We start from the raw sequence: 22,949 nt of genomic DNA on the forward strand, positions 1-22,949 counted from the left end.
TTTGAAGCTCTAATTACAATTTCAGGGACTTTCATGTGTTGCACATCTCCACTTGCATTGTGTGAAAACTGATCGCTTCCAGAAACATGAAGTGTTTGATGCAATCATACCAAGAAAAAAAAAGAGAGAAATAGATGCTATTTAAAAAAATAAAATTATATATATATATATATATATATATATAAAATGGCCAAGTGTCAGTCTCTGCTTCTGTTGATGACCTCTTCTGTATTTCCATGGCAAGAAAATTGGGTGTACTCGAAAGGAGAAGTAACACTTCGGGCCCTCTGAGGGCCGTAAATTTGCAAACCCAAACGAGAAGTGGACATGTTGAGAAGGCGTTAAACATTTCCTCCTGGCAGATCACACGTGGTTGTGTAAAGATAAAAAAACGGAATGCTTCGCTGCCGCGCAGCTTCCTCGGTTTTTAACTTTATGTTCAATAGATGCTCTGAAACGGAGGAAGATGAGCGATTGCGAGGCTCTTGGAATTACTTGTAAATGCTGCTGTTTCCACATTGATTCTGTTATTTCCTTCAGCTTTATGCAAGGATGTTGCAAATGTTTTTTCCCCCACTTTTTGCATTGTCACAAAACTTTTTTTATCTCTTTTGAAAGTGACTAACAGCTTCTGTTTGTTTTTGCTTTAGCGTTAACTTGTTTTTTAGTCCTAAGAAGTCAAAATCCTAGAATATAAATCTCACCTTAAAACTAAAAGGATGTAGAAATGGTTATATATTTGTCTCTAATGCATAAAAGTTTTGAAATGCCATATTGTTCCTCTTTGATAGTTTCAATGAACTCTTTCACCCAGACATGGCGAGTTAAATTAAACTTGGCACAGGAAAGTGAAAGTTTAATAACCATCCTTTGACTAAATACGCTGGTGGTGGGTTGATCTTTGGATAATACAACCTAATTTTATGTCTAATTTTGAAACTACAAAAAATAGACATTAAAATTGCAGATTTAACATTTTTTTGTTTTTTAAATATCAAAAAGTATATGCACCATCTTCTCATAGAATATGCAGTTTGTTTTTTTGATTCATTATTCGATTATGTTTGTTTTTGTGTTTTTAATTAATATTTTTGCCTGCATAAGGTTGGCTTTTGTTCTACTTAAATCACCATTTATGTGAAAGAAAAAAACAATAGATTAAGAACAGAAACATTAAAATGAATCCCAAATCAAATCTTAATGTGAAGGGGTGAATTGAAATGGTTTTGGCAGTGGCTCTAATCTATGAGATTGATCATTTTAGCATTTTCTAAGTGAAAATCAATTGAATTGATCTTAATTCAATGCATGCTCTAATATATCTGAGATTAAGACAGAGTTCAGTTCATTTACTGTACTGCAGTTAAACTTCTTAAATAGTTTTTAAATGTCGCTGTGTAACTTTTCCTTTTCTCTGTGCCAACAGAAATTCTTCCTAATCTGGATGTGGGATTAGATTAAAATGTCGGAGCCCCCTGACTCCGGGTGTGAGGTAGCAGAGTGGCTGTCCGCCCTCCGCCTGTCTCAGTACACCTCTGAGTTCCACCGGGCCGGCTACCGAGCTGTCGAGGACTGTAAGGAGCTCTCAGAGGAGCGGCTCTTTGACCTGAACGTGTTCCCGACGGGCCACCGTAGACGCATCCTTCGCAGCCTGGAGGTTTTAGGCCTCAAGCAAATAGGCGGCGATGGAGAGGATCGAGGAGATCTCGGAACCACGGGGAGTCAAAGGAAGCCGATGCTCTACCCCAGAAGAATCTTCCTGAAGGACAGAAGGAGGGGGGCGTCGTGCCAGCAGCTTCCAGAGAAAAGGGAGCCTCCATCTGAGGGGAGTCAGTCGTTACCTGCAGGGGTAGAACTGGACTCTTTTTGCCCTCCAGACATGCAGGGTACCCCATTCCCTCAGCCGGCGCCACGGAACCCCCAGAACATCCAGACGTCCGTCCCTCGCCCCGTGTCCTCAGACAGCAGCACGTCCTCGCCCACTTCTGAAATCCCCTCAGATGGAGAGGGGATTTCAGACTCTGCACTCCCTGACTCTTTCCCACCCATGAGTGAAAACAGCGACTTGAAAATGGTTGATAACTCCATTTACGAGGTGCAGCCTCCGCTTAAGCGCCGCACGGGTCAAAGGCCCACTCGGTCCTATAAGCTACGGCACCGACCCGTTCCTGAAATCCCCAGCCGAAGCCCTCTAGTGCTTAAGGACAGGTACTGCACCTCATCCTACCGTCTGATCTGTTCAGTTTAGGAAATAGTTTGATATTTGTCAAACCAACTTTAATCAGGCTTACAATAATTTATTTATAAAATAATTCCTTTCTCTTGAAGGTTCCTCTGGAAAACATAGTGAGATTTTATTTTTTGCTCTGAAAATCTCTTGTAAGCAACTCCATAAATGTCTGTGTTACTCACGACTGAGGTGCTTTCAAAACTTTATACGTTTTTAAAAGGACATTTTGTTTCTCAGACTTTATGAGCACTTGGCTTAGAGGTCTCTGTCTCCCTCTTGTGGCCGCAGTCTAGCATTACTTCAAAATGTACTTTTAAAGGGATTCTAGTAAATCAAAGCTGTAAATGTTGCTTTATTATAATATTTTCAAGATTGTTTTTGCCTCAGATGTTGGTATTTTATCAAGTTTTGCCTGTAAAGACTACATTTTAATTTGACAGAGGTTCTCATTATAAATGTTGATCCTAACAAGCACATAAACACACACTTTGTTCTTTTAACATTTTGTTTAAATTAAATCAAATCAAACTGTATTTATTAAGCATTTTTCCTGCAAGTGTAGCTCAAAGTAAGTGCTTTACATTAAAAAAAACACATTTACATTTAACTACAATTTCCACCGTTTTAGCTCTTTATAATGTATATTTTATCCTTTCTCACTTATTCTGACTGTACCTGTGCTCTTGCATATTGCACTTTCCCCATTGTGGGGCTAATAAAGGTTTTCTTAATCTTAATCTTACATTTAACTAGCATAAAAAGTGGTAAATATTGGGTCAAACATGACTAAATCATTAAAGTAATTATAAAGAAGTTTGATAAGTTTACTATTGCTGTTAAATGAGTACAAATCTGTTTTCTTATTTTGCTCTTCCAGCTTCTAAAATCACATCCTGTAATTATAGTTTTTCTCTTAAGATCCACTCTGATAAAAAATATGTTTTGGGTGTTTTTAACATGTTCTTGTGGCAATTTGCTTTTGGTAGAGGATTTACATAGAAAAAAGGTTAAAATTGCATTTCTGAGTATTTCTTTGTTAAAACCATTATGAATCCAGAGCAGACAATAAAGATTTTATTTGTTTTGTAGAAAACGCACAGGGGAGGTCACACGCTCCCTGCTCTGCTCCATTCTGATGCACCCTCTTGTAAATAAGTAGATCTATTCACGCCTTAGTTTTCCTCAGAACAAAACAACATAATCCTAGTTAAAGACCACTGAGAACACTTTTAAAGTTGATCCAAAGATGATCGGATTGGGTCTTTAAATGCCACTTAAACCTAAAAATGTCAGGAATCCATATGTCACTTCAGATGCCTTCACTGTTTTTTTTCCCATGCTGCACCGCTAGTTCTAACCCACCGATTCTCTCTCTGCGCAGGAGCGCTCCGCCTGCACAAACAACCAACAGCGAACAGCTAACCGGCTCAGATGGTCCCACCGGTGCGAACGGCACGCAGAAAGGTATACACAGCCTTTCAGCCGCATCTGCTTTATCTCGGCTATGAATATTTCATCGGGCGGTGTAAGTCAGCGGAGCTGCTGTGCGCCTGGATGAAAGCGAGGGGAGAGGATGAGGAAAGCGCGTGGGTACGATGGGGGGGTTGGGAGGATGTGTCGTGGGAGAGGCTGGCACCTCTTTTTTTTATAAAAACATTCATCTCACAGCGAATATGTTCTTATTTGTCCCTCTGCAAGCCTCCACTATGTATTCTTGTTGCACAGCCCGTCAAAAGTTTTTTTTTTTCCAGCTTGTTTGAACTTTTCAAGTTTGTTCAAACGCTTTTGAATCCCATCCGTGCAGAAAATGTTGAGCCTTTTTACACTTTTAAAGCTAATTTTTGATGACCTTTCCTTCTAGTTTACCCTTTTTTCTCCATGCTTTTACTGGAGTCTCCCGGCACGGTCTTAGTCAACTCAGTGTGAGTAAACAGAACGGGAGTGCAGCAAGGTGCATTGTGGGGGAACAGCGAGGAAGCAAATTAGCCCAAAAGGTAAACAGAAGAAGCCTTCCACTCCTCCAAGTAGGTTTTTACCTTAGGAATTTCTCAAGAGTTTCTTTTGGAATGAATCTCATCGCAGAATTTGATTGTTTTCCTCGGCTACAGCTCACTGGTGGAGTTTATAATCTTTCAACTTTTTTTCTTAACTTTGACAATAACAGCACAAAAGCTCTTTAATAGACACTTTTTTTTATTTTATTTGAATTTACTCCACCCCACTTCTGAAAATGGGCACACCACGTCTTTTATATTTCCCTCACCTGTCAATCAAAAAAAATGTAATGCTTTTATTCACAGTCACATTTCCATCTGTCATCCATACCAACTTTTTCCCCATTGGAGGTTGCTGGAGCCTATCCCAGCTACTGTAGTGGGTAGTTTTAGGGCCACACAACCTCACATTCACACTTAAGCTACACTTTACAGTCAATATTTGACCCAATTAGCATATTTTTGGACTGTGAGAGGAAGCTGGAGTGAATCAGGGCCTTTGTATTGTGAGGATAAAACATGACACCGCTGTGCAACACTGGGGACAATTTTGAATTAGTCAAAACTAGAGGCTGACTTAAATAAATAAAAATAAAAACCCACTTCCATCAAAATTGTCATGATTCTATCATAAAGCAATAATCCAACATTTTTAATGACTTGTTGCTTCCCTTTGAACCCAGCCTCTAGTGGTCATTTTAGGAACTGCAACATTTGATATAATCTGAGTTTTCTTTATATTCATTTTTCCTTTGTCTTGAACTTGTTTCACTCACACACGACAGCAGGAATCCCAAAATGACTAATTTCTCCGATTGTTTTCCTATATTGGAGTATTTTTTTTAAAAAGAGCAAATTTAGAAGTTTTAAAAGACCCATTTTATTTTTTTATACCAATTTGTATGGAGTTTGGTGTCAAAAGCTGCGTCAGAACTAAGTTTCTATTTCCCTCCGCTACAACATTAATTGGTGACTTATGAGTTTCTTTTTGTCTGTCAAAGCTGACTGTTTTTCTGTGTTTTGAAAGCGAGCAAAGTTCAGATGACACCGCCTGAATTCTGGGCGATTCATCAGAAGGTTCAAAACAAAAAACCCCACAAAGATCCGCTCGCAGCCATTGTTCACCTGGCAGCGCGTCAAGTCTCCAGTAGAACAATCCTTAATGAGCAGCACTTCGATGGGGAGAAATATGGCATGAAGCAGACGTGTCAGAAGTCAAAAACTCCCGAGTAAAGAGGAGATCTTTCTTTGAGCTAAATTCTAAGAAGACTGAGAGGTTTTGTGGAGGAAAAAAAAAATCTATTTGCTGACAAATGCAGTAAAGGAAAACTTACATTGGAAGCTATTTTCTTTACAGAAAGTGGATTTCCTATGAACCCTAAGTGGTTTTAACTGTACCTTGTTTCCCTTTAACATAGCTAACTTTTCTAAAATCACCTCAAATTGTTTCCTTTTTTAACAAAAAGGTTAATAAATAGTTTTGGAAACTATGATACAATGTATTTTATTATTTTTAACGTCTTTATAGGATAAATAATTGTGCTGTCATGTGGTTTATTTTTTGTGCAATTAATTAATTATGGCCTCTAATTTATTTATTTTTAGTATAACCTAATAATTGTTGCGAAAAGACTAATTTTAGGGTAATTTTCTTTCAAATTTGTGGCATAGTAAAAGATCAAACACACTTTTATACAGTTTTTTATTATAACAATTGTTGAAATTGATTGATTTAGAAGACTGGAATGCAGCAGAAGAGAATCTAAGAAGGAGGAGTTGAGACACAAGGAGGTGACACAACAGGAATTGAACAAAAAATTCAGATGCACTAACGTCTTTATTTTGCCATCTGGCTCAAAACTGTACAGCTGGACAGCTCTGTTATTAGTCATTGTTTTTTGTTTTTTTGCTATGCTAATGTTAGCTTGAGCTTTTGAAGCGCAAAATGTGAAATTAGCCAGCACTAGCTTCTGTGCCGATTGTCCTGCCCAAAGATCAGTGGTGGATTTCTTATAATTTCCTGCTGCTCTGCAGAAACTATGTCCTAGAAAATGACACATTTATTTGATTTTGGCTAAAAACTGTATAATGGGACCATTGGGAATGATTTTACAAAAGAAAAAATATAGCTAGTGTGTTGAAATTCTTTGGACTACAGTAACTCTTTAACCTTTTACGCAATAAATGTAATCCCACTAGATTGTGACGCCTAAAAAGCGGCTTTGCGTCATTATACATCACTTTATGCTAGTATTGTATTATATCTCAGTGATGTAAAGCTCATATGAAAAGCCACTTTTCTCCGCATCAGAATTGGCTGATTCACGTTGACTCTGGGTCAAGGAATTTACGTTACGCCAAAGGTAAAAGAATCAATTGAATTTCCAGTTTACTAGAAACTTCAAAACCCATTGACCCTGTGATGGACGGGTAAATCTTCTCGCCTTCATGCCCCACAGTAACTGTCCAGCAACCACATAACCCCAAAATGAATAAATTGGTCTTAGAAATAGGATGAATGGATTATATTGGTGTAAATACACAGTTAAAACATGAGAACCAAATAATTGAACTTGAATGGATTACACATTCTCACTCCTAACTTGTCATATATAGACGTAGGTTTCGAGCCCCATCCGGGTCACTTTTTGACGTTTTGGGTGTCCCAACTCATCGTTTTTTGACGTCCTGGCTACTCTCATTAAATCACGGGTCCTCAACCCTTGGGCCGCGGTACCAGACGTGGTAATGGACGCAGAACCAGGACTGGGTTAGGGTAAGGGGTACCGGTCCATGTCCCCCCGTGGGTTGGGGTCCTCTGATTGGCCCAGTCCCAAGCGGCCTTCGGACCGGTAACAGTTTGCGGCTCGGAAATTGGTGACCCTTGATTTATTGGGAACAGGCAGCACATCAAAAAACGATGCGTTGGGGACACCCAAAATTTAAAAGAAAGTGACGCTGAGGGGGCCCGAACCACACGTACAGATATAAGTTGGGAGTCCTTTCTCTGATTTTTCAAAAAAAAGTTTTGGTTTTGTTTTGTTCACGCTCATCATCAAATTCCAAAAGAAAAAGTTCCCTGGCAGCTTTAACCCTAATGACTTTACGCAGAGAACAAACCTCCGAGTGGCGAGCTGCGCCGCAAAGGGTCGCCGAGTGGGAGGTCTGGTCAAGAGCTGATAAAGAACCATCTGAGAGAAACAAAAGCCGGGCGCAGAGACGGAGATGGGAGGAAAACGGTACAGCGGAGTCCAACAGGGCCTCAGGGAGATTCACCAGTGGCCTGAAGGCTGGCTGATAGAAGATGATTGATGGTTGCTATCTGGCCACCAAGCCCGTCCGCCGAGAGAAAAGGCGGCGTGCGAGTGCATTCTATCATCAAGGTCACTGACCTTATCATAAAAAGTACCAATCCCAACACACGCCCTTGTTGCTCCTCTGTAACAGCCTGCGCTGATTGGAAAGGGTTTGTCCACAAGCTTTGAGAACTTGTCTTCCACAGATTGAAAAGTGTTTCTATCAGTTCAGTTCGCATTGGTCCCTCTACTGGTGTCTTTATGTCCTCCTCGCCCGGCGGCATCATCTTCAGGCTCTGAAAATCCACAGAAAAAAGAAAAAGCAGTGTCATTTTTCACAGTGACAGGCAGCAGCCCACGCAGGGTGGCCCCAGGTCTCAAGACTAATAGCGCACGGCTCCAGCCTCTCGTGTGTTCCTTCATCTTTCGCTTCCGCTGTTCCTGCAGCAAGGAACAAAGAGAAGCAGCCCTGGCACCGACTCCCGTCCGTTTGAGGCATTCCGAGGATGATCACATCCCCATTAGTGCGTGGAAGAGGGCCGAGGCAGAAAGATAGGCGCGCTCAAGCAAAATTTAATTGGTTTCTGCTTGCATGGATCAAGAGCTGACACATTTATTAAGATCAATGAGTTGGTTTAATGAAAGAGCACTGTAACATCTAAGTGAATTAAAATTTCACCGGAACAATCCGGTTAAGCTGCTGACTTTCAAGCGCCACGTGTTTTATGCTTTTAGATGATGTTTTTTTTGTTTTGTTTTCATGTTTCAACTTTGACAAAACCACTATTGTGTCGTTTGTGTGTCCCTCTTTAGCTCCCCTTGAAAGAAAGTTGACTCCCATTGCTCCCTACGGCGAGACATTCCTGTACAACAACCCTGAAACAGCCCCGGTAAGACGGCGCACACTCCTTCTCCGGCTGTGATAAGCAGCTTACCAAAGAGGAAGCGACACTTCTCAAATCTTCATTGCCATCTTTGCTGCTTCAGCCGGAGCCGCTCTGAACTTCTCTCTCGGTGTTAATGATGTCACAGTGGACACAGAGCAGAGTGGAAAATCCGCTTGTTTCACTTTGCCCTCTGAGGTTAATAGAAATGTCACCTCCCGCGCTCGAGTTAACATGGTTTTGTGCAGCAGTGCAATAACGGAGCCCGACTGAAAGATGGACACTTCTCTTTTATCTGATGCTAATCTCCTTTGCATTCTGCAGGTTCAAAGTGCTAAAGAAGGGCTGCAGAAAGGCTTGAAGGCCAACCTAAAGAAGAAGAAACACAGGTACGGATGTTGGTCACATCTCTTTTAATTCAACAGTTTTAGAAACATTCCAATGAGATTCATGTTTTTAACAAGTTCTTTTGCCATTTTTGTAATGATGGAGAGTAAATAAAATCAATATTAAGCTTAAAATTTATTATTTCTTTATTCAAATTGTTGTTAATCAGGAAAAAATGCTGATAAAGATTGTATTTGTGATGTAGAAAATATGTTGAGTGCGCCAAAAGCTCCCTGCACCCATACATATAATATTATCACGGTACGAAGCAGGTGTGACGTCACTCTTAGTAAATGGCTTACCTCTGGCTCTCAACAAAATAAGGCCAAATCCATCAATGATTTTTACACATTACGGGCGCCGCCATTTGGAGCCAGATGACAATTTGGTCATGTTTTTAGAGGAACTACAGTCGCCAATCATGAGTGAGCTCGTTCAAAGTCCACACCCCTTCTATGAAAGTGGGCTCAGGAGAATCCGTCAATCAAGCATTTGAGGTGGGGCCAGCGGACGCCACATGATTTTATTGAGGCATCTGATTGGTCAGTTTCTAACTTAAATAACTTGCAACAAAGAAAAAACAACCTTTTGAGCTTTTAGGTGCATTATGCTGTTCAGTCCTCTCTACAAAGAACCCCAAAGAGGTATTTTGATCCGTTCATCCATTTGTGAGTAATCCTCCAACAACCTGCACTCTCAACAGAAGCCCCTCCCATACCCCCAAAAACAAACGGGTCCTTGGATCTGACGTCACAGAGTGAGACAGTCACTTTCAGGAAGAGTCTGCTCTGCCCCAGTCTAACACCAAAACTCAATTTCTCTACCGAGCTAGCAGTGACTAGCAAAAAAAAACTTTAATTTTAGATGCAGAATACCGTATATCTTCCAATTGTGTCCTGACTTCAATTAATTCCAGTTTAAACTGGTGTTTGTTACTTTAAACCTTGGACTCCTTTAAGACATCTTTCCTAGAAAACGTGTTTTTGGCCAAAAACTGCTCAATTAAAATATCGCTGGAAACACTTTTGCATCAGTTGGAAAGATGATTGGAGTGGGACTTTAAAGTTAACAGTTGGTAGACACTAATAAAAAAAAAGAAGACGATAAATGGAGAATAATTTTGACCACAAATGCCCCAAAATTCCTTCAGCTTGACCCCAAACTCCTCTCAAAAGCGGAACAATTGGGGTTAAACGAGTCCAATTGCTTCTTCCATCTCCTTGTGATGGGAGTTTTTGTTACACTAGAGCGGTTTGACATTTGGGGAGGCACGGATATCGGCCTCGCTGAGATTTAAATGTGAAGATCAATGCCACACTCATGGTCTCTGTTTGGTAATTATTCTGCAGAAGCTCAGAGGTTATTGGCTTAGATTTCTTAGAAAAACACAGACTTTCCAAACTTTAAAAAGGTCTTTCTGGAGAATTAAGCCCACTGGACTCTATAGATGCTCTGACTGCAGCTCTCATTGGTGCTATCATCCCTTTTTTTTTTTTTTAATTTAAGCTATTTATTTAATCAATTTATATCCAACCTGCCCTGTTTACTGTATAGTAGAATGAGAGGTTCTTTCAGGTGGGACATTTCTGATGCACTCTGATTGAGAATGCTCACTGTAGTTATTTACAGTATCATAATTTTGCCTCATGACATTATGGGAAATAGTTTTTAGTGAATGTGTGTCATCAGTATAATACAATTGTTTATAAAGTTAGAAGTGTGTGTTCTGGTTACCAACTGGTGTTTAGGCCATTAATATAAACCATTCAGGCTGTATGAGGGGAACTTCTTTGTTAGGTGTCGGTAATCACGTTTTAATGGACACCCTGCAGCCAATCAGAATTGAGCATTCATATTGAGTGTTGGTTAAATCTAAAATCAAAATATTGTTTAGTTTCTTCAATTTGTTGTCTCACAGCATAAATTACAGACATGATGGTAGCAAATACGTTTGTTCTTGCAGAAAAAAGTCCAAAGATAAAGAGTGTGAAGCCCCCCCACCCGTCCCACCAAGCCCCTGTGAGGGCACGTACTCGACAGTTGAGGAGTGCTCCGGCGTGGTGGCGGTAGCTTGTTTGGAACAAAGCGTAGCTCCAACCGTGGATGCTGCAGCAGCAGCAACTGCTGCAGAAGAGGACGAATCTGGGATCATGGTGAACTGCGACCTCTACTCTGGGTCTACAGATGAACCTGCGACCGTTACCAAAAATGCAGACGCTGACATTTCTCCATACGCATGCTTCTATGGAGCCCCCAAACAACCGGTGCTCAGAGTGGGCTGGCTGGACAAGCTGTCCCCTCAAGGGTGAGACTCACTTCTGTCTGTGTTCATTTCTCTACATCTTCTTACACCTCTTCTCTCCTGCATTGCTGGTTAATATTCACTGAAAAAGTGAGATCTTGATAGATGTTCCAGCCAAGTAATGGCTTCAGAGAGGTGATATTTGGCCAAGATGACAGCAACCAGTTGGCTCCATACAGCCTAATGAGCCACATGACCTCCTATCTTCGTTAGAGTAATTAGTTCACGTATTCCCATCACTGCAAAGCAGAAATATCAATCATTTAGTTCCTTTCTGCAGCCCCCTTCATTTGTATGGGTTTGGCCAGCTGCCAATGGGCTGTTGAATATTCAACCGGGACGTGTCACAATGTGTGTTATTTGGATGATGATAACTGACAGCTATTGCTACGATTCCTGACATTAATAAGCCGGTGGCTCTGGTGATGAAATATGAGTACCTGTGCAGGACAGATTACCAACCTGTTGGAGTTTGCTTTTAGGGACGCAGTGCTCCCAAGACTGAAATCTTTGGCTTATAGTGTTTTTTCACCTTTTCTTTTACAGAAACTGTGTATTTCAAAGGCGGTGGGTGAGGTTTGACGGCGAGAGTCTGGCCTACTACAACAACGAGAAGGTAAATCTGTCTACAGCAGTTTGTTTCTTTTACTTCTTTCCATTGTCATCATTACGTCTGAGTTAGCAAAAAAGGGGGGAGGGGCATCATGCTCAATGGGTCAAAACTCTCTGCCCTCCACCTACAGTAAAGTACATTGATGGTGGCGCCCGGCCAGAGCCCGAGGAAAGAGAAACAGAGAGAGGGAAAAATGAGTCGGTGAAAACGCTTGTCTCTTATTGCCTCCGTCAGCGCTTCTCCCTCCCCAACACCTCCCATCCGTTCTCCCCTCTATGACAGTCGAGTTTGAAATTTGGCTTAGCGGCTGCTGCCTCATCATGAGAGGAGGAGATCAATGAGTCGGCGTGGAGGGGGAGAGGGGGGTGGGAGAGTACGAGAGCTGAAAAGGAGAATGATGCAGACGTAGATACAGGTGGCGTGATGGAGTTAACCCTTCAACCCCCTCATCTTAAATTCTTTTATTGTTACTTAGATGGTGATCCAATTCACAAATGAAGCTCAGCAATTCACACATCAAATCACAATTCTTACCTTTTAATATAATACGTGTGTACAGTGTGTCTTTTTACTGGATGTATACAAAATGTAAAATTTTATGTATTAAATCACCATCTTTTATACCTTTATTTAGAACAGGAGATCAGAATCAACAAAACTAATAAAAAGACTGTTACAAGAAAATTTTGAGGGTATAGTCCTAGAACACATAACCTAGCACACAATAGAACACTTCCTCCAGTAATATGAGCAATATATACAGTTACACTCTTCCAAATCATTGGATCACTGGGCATTCCCACAAACATTGAGGCTGCTTTTCTTAGCTGGATTTATGTTTATTGCATCTATGGCTGAAGAATTACCATAACCAAAAGAATGTAAATGGTACTAAAGCTAATTTTTCAACTGCAAAAAAATGTTTACTTTGAAACCTGGAAGCTTTACTGACACTTTATTTAGAGGATTAGTTCACTTCCGTTGACGGTAGCGCTGCACATTTGGCTTTGTTTTAGTTCATAAACTAAAAATCCAACATTACCCTGCATTTTAAAGCAGTAAAGAGATTGTTCCCAAGTTGTACTTTTCCTACACTCTACTGTATTTCTAAAGATTGCAAATCAGGGATCTTGGACGTCACATTCACACCCCAATTTTCAGTAGCAGATCTAATATATGTCCTCCATGATGAGACAAATGCTACAAGAACATGTTTAAAACACGGTTTTCATTCCAACCATATTTTTTTCTTGAGTCAAATCGTTCCCAGTGATCTTTTAATGATGACGTTTTTAGCTAAAATCAAGAAGTTTTTGTCGATTTTGAGACATATTTTAATGCCACAGTGGCAGTAGCCGTATTGTATTAGATATGTATTGGAAATATAACTCTGGGTTGTGGGCGGGACTGTTGACACAGAGCAACCCTCCCCCTCCCTGTTGCTGAGAGCTCGGTGTGCGTGTTAACGCTCAAGCTTATGGCTGCAAGATAACATTAGTGGTGCAAAAATAACGGTAAACAATATTGGATCAATCCAGCTGTACTGTTTTGAGCCAGAATCGCAATTCGCTACAGCATGAGTGTTGAACGCTCCTCATGTCTTTGGCACGCCCATGTCAGTAGCTAGTCTGAGCAGTTTCTAGCATCCGATTTTCTGGTCCAACCTGATTTGAATTAAGAAATACTCAGTTTTAATCATAAATTGTTTTCTATAAATTGATGATTGATGTTAGTGTTGTACTGAAATCATGAAAAAATGTTTCACGAGATTAATCAATAATCAACAAGTACTCAGCTTTACTACTTGAAAAAAAAACGACAAAAAAAATTGATCTGATCAGAACCAGATTACAAAACTTAGCAAAACTGTAAAATGAAGTAACTAAGTAGGGGTGGTATTACATAAGTTTGCTTCTTCCCACTCCCTTTCAAGCAATAATTACTATATTTAATGAATTAAATGTGACATAAATGTGTCTTTGTTTTTTTATTCTCCTATCAATGCATTTCATTATTTCTGTAGTGAGTTTGAAAAATCATTTTTTTGTTCTGTATAGTACACAATATATGCTTGAAATAAACCAGATCAATCAATATATGACAAAAATGCCACAAGAACATTAAAAACACAAAAAACGAGGATTTTCATTGGAGTGGCTCTTTAAGGTTTTTAAATGTTTGCTACGACCTTTCACCCCCTACTTGTCTGATTTTAATTATTTTTTTCTCCAAGTTTTCAAACTGCAAATTAAAAAAAAAGTTGACTCAACATGCAACCTTTGGAAATAGAAAAAAACGGAAATCCTGTGGTTATGTGTACATTTGTATGACTCGTGAGTTGTTGTGATGCTCCGTCTTACTAATGACTGTTTGATCGGCTACTGTGCCTGCCTCTCGGTGTGCCTCTGTGTGTGTGTGTGTGTGTGGTGACCTCAAAGCCTCCCTACTAAGGCCAGCTTGTTTTCACTGCAGCAGCAATGCACAACATCACAATCAATGATGTGGGACCTGTCTGACGTCTGCTCATTAATCACGTACTAATTATAGCCCTCCATGCTCTCGCTGCCTCTGGGTCTCCATCTCATTTTCTCTTTCCATCACATTTGCTGCTTTATTTATCAGGACACGCTCCGTCAACAGTGGGGTGGCATCGGCAGGGAGGCCAGCCGAGTCCACCCTTTGACTCCATCGGCGGTGGGAGTACAGTGTTTTGAAGATGAAAGTTGGCTTTCATTGACTCTTGCGTGTGTCAACAGGCAGGGATTGTTGTTAGGGGGCTTTTTACAGGCTTCTGAAGTCCTGCCAGGGAGACCTTGTGCCCTTTGAGATGGAGGAACGCTTCATCGTGTTTTGGTTGAATAGGAAGGCTGAGCTGCCGCCTCTCAGTAACTCTTGCTTTGGTGCAGCCAGTTGAGACCCTGCACCTCCCAGGCCATGAGGTACAAAAAGATTACAAGAATGTCTCCTAGCAGTGTTCAGCAGCATGTCAGAAAAAGAAGTAGTCGCTGTAGAAATCTTGTACTTTTCATGGCACATAAGATCCCTTTGCATCTCATTGGCAAATTCAAACAGGGATTCAGTATTAGAGCCAAAAATGTGTACATAAATACCATTACGATGCCATCTGGCAACTAGTATCACTGCTGACCTACTGAACCCATTTCAATATTGATTCACTATTTCAGATTCAATAAGGTTTAATTAAAAAAAATAATCTATATGCCATAATTTTATTTTAAATCTTTTTTTCTGATAAAGCTTTTACATATTTAGTGATTTAAACAAAAAAAAACACAAAATGCATAATAATTTTCAGAAAATTGTTTAATCATTTAAGACTGGAGATGCTGCTGGCGATACCCAAATAACACATGCTCTTTGACATGCTGTAATTCTTAAACCGTTGATATGATCAAAGTGAATCAGCTGATTCTGACACGGAGAAAAGCGGCTTTGCACCATATTAACTATACTAACAAAAGTTGCTGCTTGGCGGCACAAATCTGCTTCTCTCTGGTTCAGAATGTGCTGGAATTAAGTCAATTGTGTTAACAGTTGATGAGTTACTGTAGTTCAAAGAATGTAAACACTAGCGCTAAAGCTCAGAAGTGATAATAATTTTAATATTTTTTATTTCAATTAAGCATTTTCCAGGTGGTTTGAGTTGACATTGGTTGTATATAGAGAACTGGACTGAGTGGGTGTGACATCACCCATACAAAATGCCTTACCTTCAGCTCCAATGAAATGAAGCCAATTGATTTGCTATTTTTTTGTGATACAAACTTCGCCATGTTGGAGCCAGATGACATTGATTGGTCCCAGTTGGTCTAAGTCACATTTCTATGGCAACTACTGCCGCCAACCATAAGTGAGCTTGTTCGAAGTCCACACCCCTTCCTCTGAAAGCGAGCTCGAGAGAAGCTGTCAATGAAACTTTTGAGGTGAGGTCAACATGCTTTTACATAGGCATCTGATTGGACAGTTTGTAACTTCAATAACTTGCAAATATATATATATAAAATAAAATGCAAAAGAGTAGCAGAGCAAAAATGGTAATTCTGACAAATATAATAACTGAGTAATAGCTGTTATAGATGTCTATGGGATTTTGGCTTCTTGGAGACAGCAGGTACTTCCTGTTTGGAATGCGAGGAGGGAGGAGTCACTCAGTTCAGTTCTCTATTTACAGTTAATGGTTCTTAGTTCAGTTAACATTTAGGTTTAGGTAATGTTGATAGAAAGGGGTAATTTTCAGATTTTTAATTCAACACAAACGATGCAACAATAATGTTAAAAGGCAGAAAATCTATGTTTGTTATCATTTAAAACAAATTAAATTAAACTTTTAATCTCATGCTAGCTGATCGTTTTAGCAAAAATATACCTCAAAGTTTTAGAGCAGTTCTGGACACATTTTGGCATCAAGAACTTCCCATTATAATTTTTAATAATTTTTTGGTTTTAAAAAAAATCAAGGTATGCTACATCCTTTTTTTGTACAGAAATATATATTTGTAGATATTTTTGTAGAACTTTGAGAACTTGCTTTTTTAAACACGTGTTTGCTGGCCCTTTATTAAGCTTCTTTTTGCTGCAAAGAAAGTATTTCTTTTTTAATTAAAGTTAGAATGAATAGATCAGTAGATTTCAAGAGTGGAGTAAAAATTCACCTCATTTACTTTAATGATGTGCTTCCTATGGAGGTCAGAGAATTTTATAATTCTCGACTAAGTGGTTTTTTTTTGTAATACTTTCCTCTCCAGCACAAGTGGGTTTTTGAAAGCTTCCATAATGGCTTCTCAAAATATAAAAACATATTTTGAAAATTTTATTACAAAATTCACCAGGTGTTTTAAACATGAGATGCATACCTCTCTTTGCACTTGTTCTTCTTTTGTTAAGAAAAGTTTCATTTTAAATCTGATCAAAATGTCATCAAAAATGTCTATGTATATTAGCTTTTTGTTGCTTTAGTTTTCAAAGTAGCGTTTTTAAAAATATCTAAATAAAGTATAAAAAAATAGAAAATAGGGGATGTTTTTGCCTAGATTTAATCAAGTAGGGTTGGATACTTACCACCTATTAGGTAAACAAACCACAGCTCTAGTGTGAGCTGAAGACCAGTATGGCCATTTTTCAAGTGTCTCTTCAACAGAAAAAACCCTCCAAACATTCTCATGCTTGTTCTCCAACTTTGAACAGCCACAAAAAAACCTCTTCTGTAGTCTGAGATCCTCTGGGATTTGTCAGTCCCTGACAGGACTGAGCGCACTTAATCGCTGTCACAGTTTGAAGGTCTCGCTGTGATGTCATCATAGGGCTCGGAGAGGCGGCGTGGGAGAGTCGCCAGATCCTCTCGTCTTACTTCTTCCCCTCTGCAGCATTTTCTCCAATCTGTCTGATCATTTACGCCTTTCTCTTGATTTCGTCAATGCTGGGATTGACTTTTGGAGAAAGCTTTGGGCCTGAGATGAAGTCCTCAGCGTCCTGAAGCTACGCTGTGCGTGTGTGTGTGTGTGTGTGTGTTTGTCAAACAAAAGCCGGGTTTCAAGCCAGAAAGAGGAGAAGTGTAGTGAAGGGATGTGGAGATGGGGGAATTGGAGAAGAGCTCAGGGTGGACATAAGGCCAAAGGGGAGATGAGGTTTTAGGATCAGGGATCGGTCTCAGTATCAGCCTGTCTGCCTTCAATCTCTGATGTTGAGAAACGGTCTTATCAAGCCTGAAAAAACTCTCCCAATTACCTTTTCCACCGTCTTCCCTGGATATGTGCAGATACCCTCTGTTACTCTGTGATTCTCAGATGTCACGGGGATCACCACAACAGATCTTTTACATTACGATACTGCATATTTCACACCTTTGCACATTAGAAAACTTAGTCGGGTTTACTTATGGAAAACAAAATATTCAGTTAAAATGTAGAAGAAAAAGCAATAAAAAATGTAAAAATATATTTTTTTAATCTGTTTTTTTTAAACAAAAGCTTGCAAAAAAGAAAAATAATAACATAATTTAGAGTGAATCAGAAAAAAAGGGAAATTAGAAGACTTAAAAAGCCCCACTTCATAAAAATAAACATAACATTAATGTTTTAAAAAACAATTTCACTTATTTTGTCTCATTTGTTCCAAATTCTTAAGTTGACCTCCACCTTTACTTGTAAATGTGTTTTACTATAATCTATGAATTATGGTTTAAAGATTACGGTTAAAAAATTGTGTATTTTTCGCATGGATCAAAGCGTCGTTGTAGAAGCAGTAGCAGCTCGTGACCCCTGTGTTGCTGCTGCTGACCCTGAAGGGTTTTCTTGTGTCTCTTGAGTTTGGATATCACCTGTCAGGGTTCTGCTGTGGGTCCTTGAGCTGCAAAATAACCGCTTAGGTTCACGCTCACTTCTCTCTGCAGTTTGGTTTCGTCTCGGCGGGCAGCGCGCACCTGAAGCACATCGAGCGCGTCTCAGCCAGCTCTTCACGTCAGATGGCGTTAAGTCACTTTCTAGCATCCCCGCGGTGACCACAGAATCTCATATTCTGCTTTGGAGTGGGGCTGAAGTGTCACGAGAAACAGAAGGACGGTGGCCTTTAAGGACAAACTATATCAATAGATAACTTTAACGTTATTTATTTTATTAACATATTCACAACTACAATTAAAAAAGAAAAAGTAATGAAAAACATAACAGTTTAGAATTCAAAACTTAATTTTCAGAAACAAAAGCATAGAAAAATATTCAGAACAGGAATTTCCATAAATCCAAATGTTAAAAAATGAAACGAATCCATCCATCATCCATCGCCAGCTCCGCTGGGGGGACCCTGAGGCATCCTCAGGCCAGCTGAGAGACGTGAGCTCAGGGGCCTTGTGGTAGAGTGTCCGTCCTGAGACTGGAAGGTTGTGAGTTCAAGTCCAGGCTGAGTCATACCAAAGCTCCTAAGAATGGGACCCAGTGCCTCCCTGCTTGACACTCAGCATTAAGAGTTTGAATTGGGAGGTTAAACTACCAAATGGTTCCCAAGCATGGCTGTGTATGTGGCTAACAGCTCCCCCAGGGAATGGGTCAAATGCGGAGAACAAATTTCACACACAACTGATGGACAACTATTGGGACTTTAACTTTAACTTAGTCTCTCTTGCGTGCCCTGGCTCTTCCCCAGGGCCTCCACTCAGTGGCACATGCCTGAAACACCTCTTTAGGGAGACATCCGGACCAGATGTAGAAAGTTGATTCAGCAATTCCAAAGTTTTGCCTTGGCTGTGGCCATAAGATTAAAGACCCATTTTGATCATCCTTTGATCTATTCTTAACCGTTGTGCTCTCTTACAGGGTCCAGATAACCCCACCCTTACATTGATGTGTTATCCCTCCCACGAAAAAGGTAGACAGGATTTCATGTCTGCCACAGACATCAGTGAAAATAAAAAGAATACTTGGAAAAACAAAAATTCTGCGCGGTGTCTTGTGGGGTCCAGATGACCCCACTTTTAATGCAAACATACCTAGGATAGCACAAGGGTTACGGCATTCCTAGTGGTCTTTTTTAATGATTACGCCATTTTTTAAGAGCCAAAATTAAGGTTTTAACTCAAAATCTGACTATACACAGTCCCAGTTATTCTTTCCTTTGCACAAATCAGTCGTCCTGATCCCTTTGCTGAAAAACAGCCTCAGAGCATGGTGTTTCCACTCCCATGCTTTACAGTAGGTATGGTGTTCTTTTGATGTAACTTTGCATTCTTTCTCCTCCAAACACAACGATAGAGTTCTTACCAAAAACTTCTATTTTGGTTTCATCTAAACTTTGGACATTCTCACCGTCCTCTTCTGGATCACCTAAATACTATCAGCTCTCTCTCTAGCAAACTTTAGATGGCCTGCACATGTACTGGCTTTAGCAGGGAGACACGTCTGGCACTGCAGGATTTGAGTCCCTAGTGTTGTAGTACGTTTCTGATGGTAGCTTTGCTACTTTAGTCCAGGCTCTCTGCAGGTCATTCACAGGCCCCTCTGTGTGGTTCTGGGATTTTAGTTCACCGTTCTTGTGATCATTTTGACCCCAGGGGGTGAGATCTTACAGGGAGCTCCAGATGAAGAGAGATCATAAGTGGTCTTGCATGTCTTCCATTTCCTAATAATTGTGGATTTCTTCAAACCAAGCTGGTTACCTATCCCAGATTCAGTCTTTCCATTATTGTTTCTGGTGTCCTTAGACAGCTCTTTGGTCTTGGTCATAGTGGAGTTTGGAGTGACTGTTTGAGGTTGTGGACAGGTGTATTTTATATAGATAACGAGTTCAAATAGGTGTCATTAATGCAGGTAACTAGTGGAGGACAGAGGATTCTCTTACAGAAGAAGTTACAGGTCTGTGAGAGACAGAAATCTGGTTTATGGGTGAACAAATATTTATGTTCCACCATAATATGCAAAAAAAAATCTTTAAGAATCAGACGATCTAATATTCTGGATTTTTTTCTTGTTTTGTCCCTCAAAGTTGAGGTATACGTATGATGAAAATCACAGGCCTCTCTCATCTTTTTAGTGGGAGAACTTGGACAACTGGTGGCTAAATACAGTCAACAGAATAATCCCAAATAAATTGTATTTTGTTCCAAACTGTCTCCTCTATGAAAACAGTTAGTGTAATGAATCTTTTAACTATGAGATCTGACAGAAATTCACTGGAAAAGCAGAAATCTCATGTTGAGTCATGACTTGAACATCTCTGCCTGGAAGCACTGTCTTTAAAAAAAAAAAAAAAAAAAAAAAGGCCCTCTGTCTGTGAAGAGCTGATGCTCTTGATGCCCAGAGGCGTAAAACTCCAACCAACCCCGCAGTTCTCCGCTGCCGCCTGTGGGTGTCCTCCTTCCTCCACTGCAAAGTTCCCACCTGAGAGCTCCAACTCCATTCCATCAGCTATCCCCCTCCTCCCTTCTCGCCCTCCTCCTGCTTTCTCCACACGGCGCCTCCATTATTGTAGACGTTAGCTCCATTGCTCGGCCTTAATTGTTTCCCGAAGTCTACCAGGTTGTTTCTTTTTTTCTTTTGAGAGAAAAGATGAAGTTGCAGTAGAAGCACTTCCATGTACACAGAAGGGACGCCACCCTGCGAGGGGATGTAGAAGAGGAGGTAGGAGGTCATAGGGAGGTGATTCAGATCTGTGTGTGTGTGTTATGAGACCGACCGATAGTTAGGCCTCATTGCTCCTCCTGGCAGCCTGTCCTGTCGAGATTAGCCCGTAATGTACGATCGGAACAGCTGCGGCGTCTAAATCCCTCCTCCGCCCGCCGTCACTCCCGGCGCTGACCGCTTCCTTTCACCGCCGGAGTATTTACAGATGCGCAGCCTCGCAATTAAACAGCTCTCTCCTACGTGACCCCAAAACGCGAATTAAAACGATTAATTACCGTTAACCCGTACCGGGGTATAATTATCGGCGCACAGCCACAGAGATAATTCATCTACACTCTCTTATTTTTCTGCTCACCTTCTCTTAACTTCTGTCTAAATTTAGAGGAGGGAGAAGGGAGACGGTGGCGTGGAGCTCCCAGGGAGAGGAGCGCACCAGGCTGCCTGCAGTAATTAGGTTGAGCCACTTCTCGCCATTGTTAACATCCCGCTTTAATATGAGAAGGACCCCTCCCTGACCTGCTTTAGGCATCTTCATGCCGACACCACGTCTCCCTTCCCCATAAGATGCCTCCTCCTTTCTCTGTTCTTTTTTTGAAGTTTTCAACTTCTCCTTGGCCTTTTCACACAAACCTAATTTTCCTTTTTTTTCCCATTTCATGCTCCCTTCCTCCATCTATCCATCTATCCATCGCGGTTCTGGCTGGTGTATTTTTGGCTGTTCGGTTTCCAGAAATACGCTTTCGAGGACTGCAAGGTCGGCGGCTTAATTAAGAGTGGCGAGCTGGGGAAGTCGGAAGTTTATTCCTGCCTTCGCCTTTGAGTTGCGGATGTAGCGCCCACTTCCGGATGCTCCGGTGAAGATCGGGATTCCAGTCAGCGCTGCCGAAGAGTGACAATAAAGCAGATCAGTCATGTCTGAACTTCTTTTTTGGCTTTGCAATGATAATGACATTATCAGCATGAATAATGCAGTGTCTGCCGCGACCTTTTTCCCCCCGTTTTTTTTGTTTTTTTTTCTTTTCTCTCTATAACCAAGGGATTTTTCACGCCGCAGCGGAAGCGTAATGTACCGTCCCCAGGTTCACTCGAGAACATTACAGTCCGAGCTTTTCTTGAATTTTCCTGCGTTCCATTCCTTGCGTCTGGCTGTGAATGCTGATCCGTGCCTGGTACCATTCTGTCCTTGCTTCTTGAGCAGTGATAAAACGAAGTTTGATTTATCTCTTTTCCGTTTCACACTCGGAATGACCCAGTAGTTTTAATTGCCATTATCTGGGGAGATTGTATAGGCGGCCATAAAGCCCTCCGGTGCAAAAATCTCCTTATTATGATGCTTCCAGTGGAGCTACTGGGGGGGAAAACATGGGAGGGTAATGAAACAGTACACAAATCCCCTTTTTACCTGAATACTTCCTGCGCTTTTCTCAAACCCCCAGAGCAGTGTGAAGATTTTTTCTTTTTTTTGTAATAAAAAGTTTGTTTTATGGTGTCTCTTTCTTCTCCTATTTCTTGTTGTTGTCTTTTGTGTGGAAACTTTTCTTTTTTAGCTCCTCGGTTTTCAAATCTTCCACAAGTCTGGAGGTAAAAAGATCACATCGATGCTGATTTTTGCCTGTCTCCGAAACACGCGTCCCTTTGAGTTCAAAAGCTCCGTGTCCAGGAGCCGGGCGCCATTTATCAAAGATTTTTCTTTTTCTTTTTGCTTGAAAAAGATCAGAGTTACTGTTTGTGCAAAGAAACAATCGATGGTACGTGGCTCTGCTTTTGATGAAGATATCCGTCAGTGTTGGCTCAAACTGAGCGCAAATCCTTTTCCGTGTGCAACTTCTAATACAAACGGTGGAGTTATTGTGGAGAGCACAGAGGTGCATAATCATTAGAATGGGTGTCGAGCATTGACTGGATAAGAAAATTGGACCAAGTGAGTGTGACATCACTCATAGAAAATGGTTTACTTCCTCTTCCAAAGGAATGTCCATTTAGTTGCCATTTTTTCGTAATTTGAACCTATTGAAACCAGACGTCAGTAAGCAGTGATTGGTCCGAATCACTTTGAGTCATCGTTTCTATGGCAACCCAGAGAACTTGTTTAAAGGCCACAGCCCTACCAGT

General features: G+C 40.7%; 1 protein-coding gene across 2 annotated transcripts in view; it reads left to right on the plus strand.

The window, feature by feature from the left end:
- Positions 1-22,949, plus strand: part of zmp:0000000660 (arf-GAP with Rho-GAP domain, ANK repeat and PH domain-containing protein 2) — a 163,973-nt gene that overhangs the window by 1,293 nt on the left and 139,731 nt on the right. For both annotated transcript variants that reach the window (XM_024287902.2, XM_036216728.1), the window contains exons 2-7: positions 1,427-2,208; positions 3,612-3,694; positions 8,334-8,410; positions 8,729-8,793; positions 10,755-11,096; positions 11,640-11,709. In XM_024287902.2, coding sequence (XP_024143670.1) covers positions 1,463-2,208; positions 3,612-3,694; positions 8,334-8,410; positions 8,729-8,793; positions 10,755-11,096; positions 11,640-11,709 — 1,383 coding nt within the window. In that variant the 5' untranslated portion in view covers positions 1,427-1,462. The remainder of the gene's footprint in view (positions 1-1,426; positions 2,209-3,611; positions 3,695-8,333; positions 8,411-8,728; positions 8,794-10,754; positions 11,097-11,639; positions 11,710-22,949) is intronic.

Source organism: Oryzias melastigma, linkage group LG18 (genome assembly GCF_002922805.2).
Source record: "Oryzias melastigma strain HK-1 linkage group LG18, ASM292280v2, whole genome shotgun sequence".
Classification (NCBI taxonomy): Eukaryota; Metazoa; Chordata; class Actinopteri; order Beloniformes; family Adrianichthyidae; genus Oryzias; species Oryzias melastigma.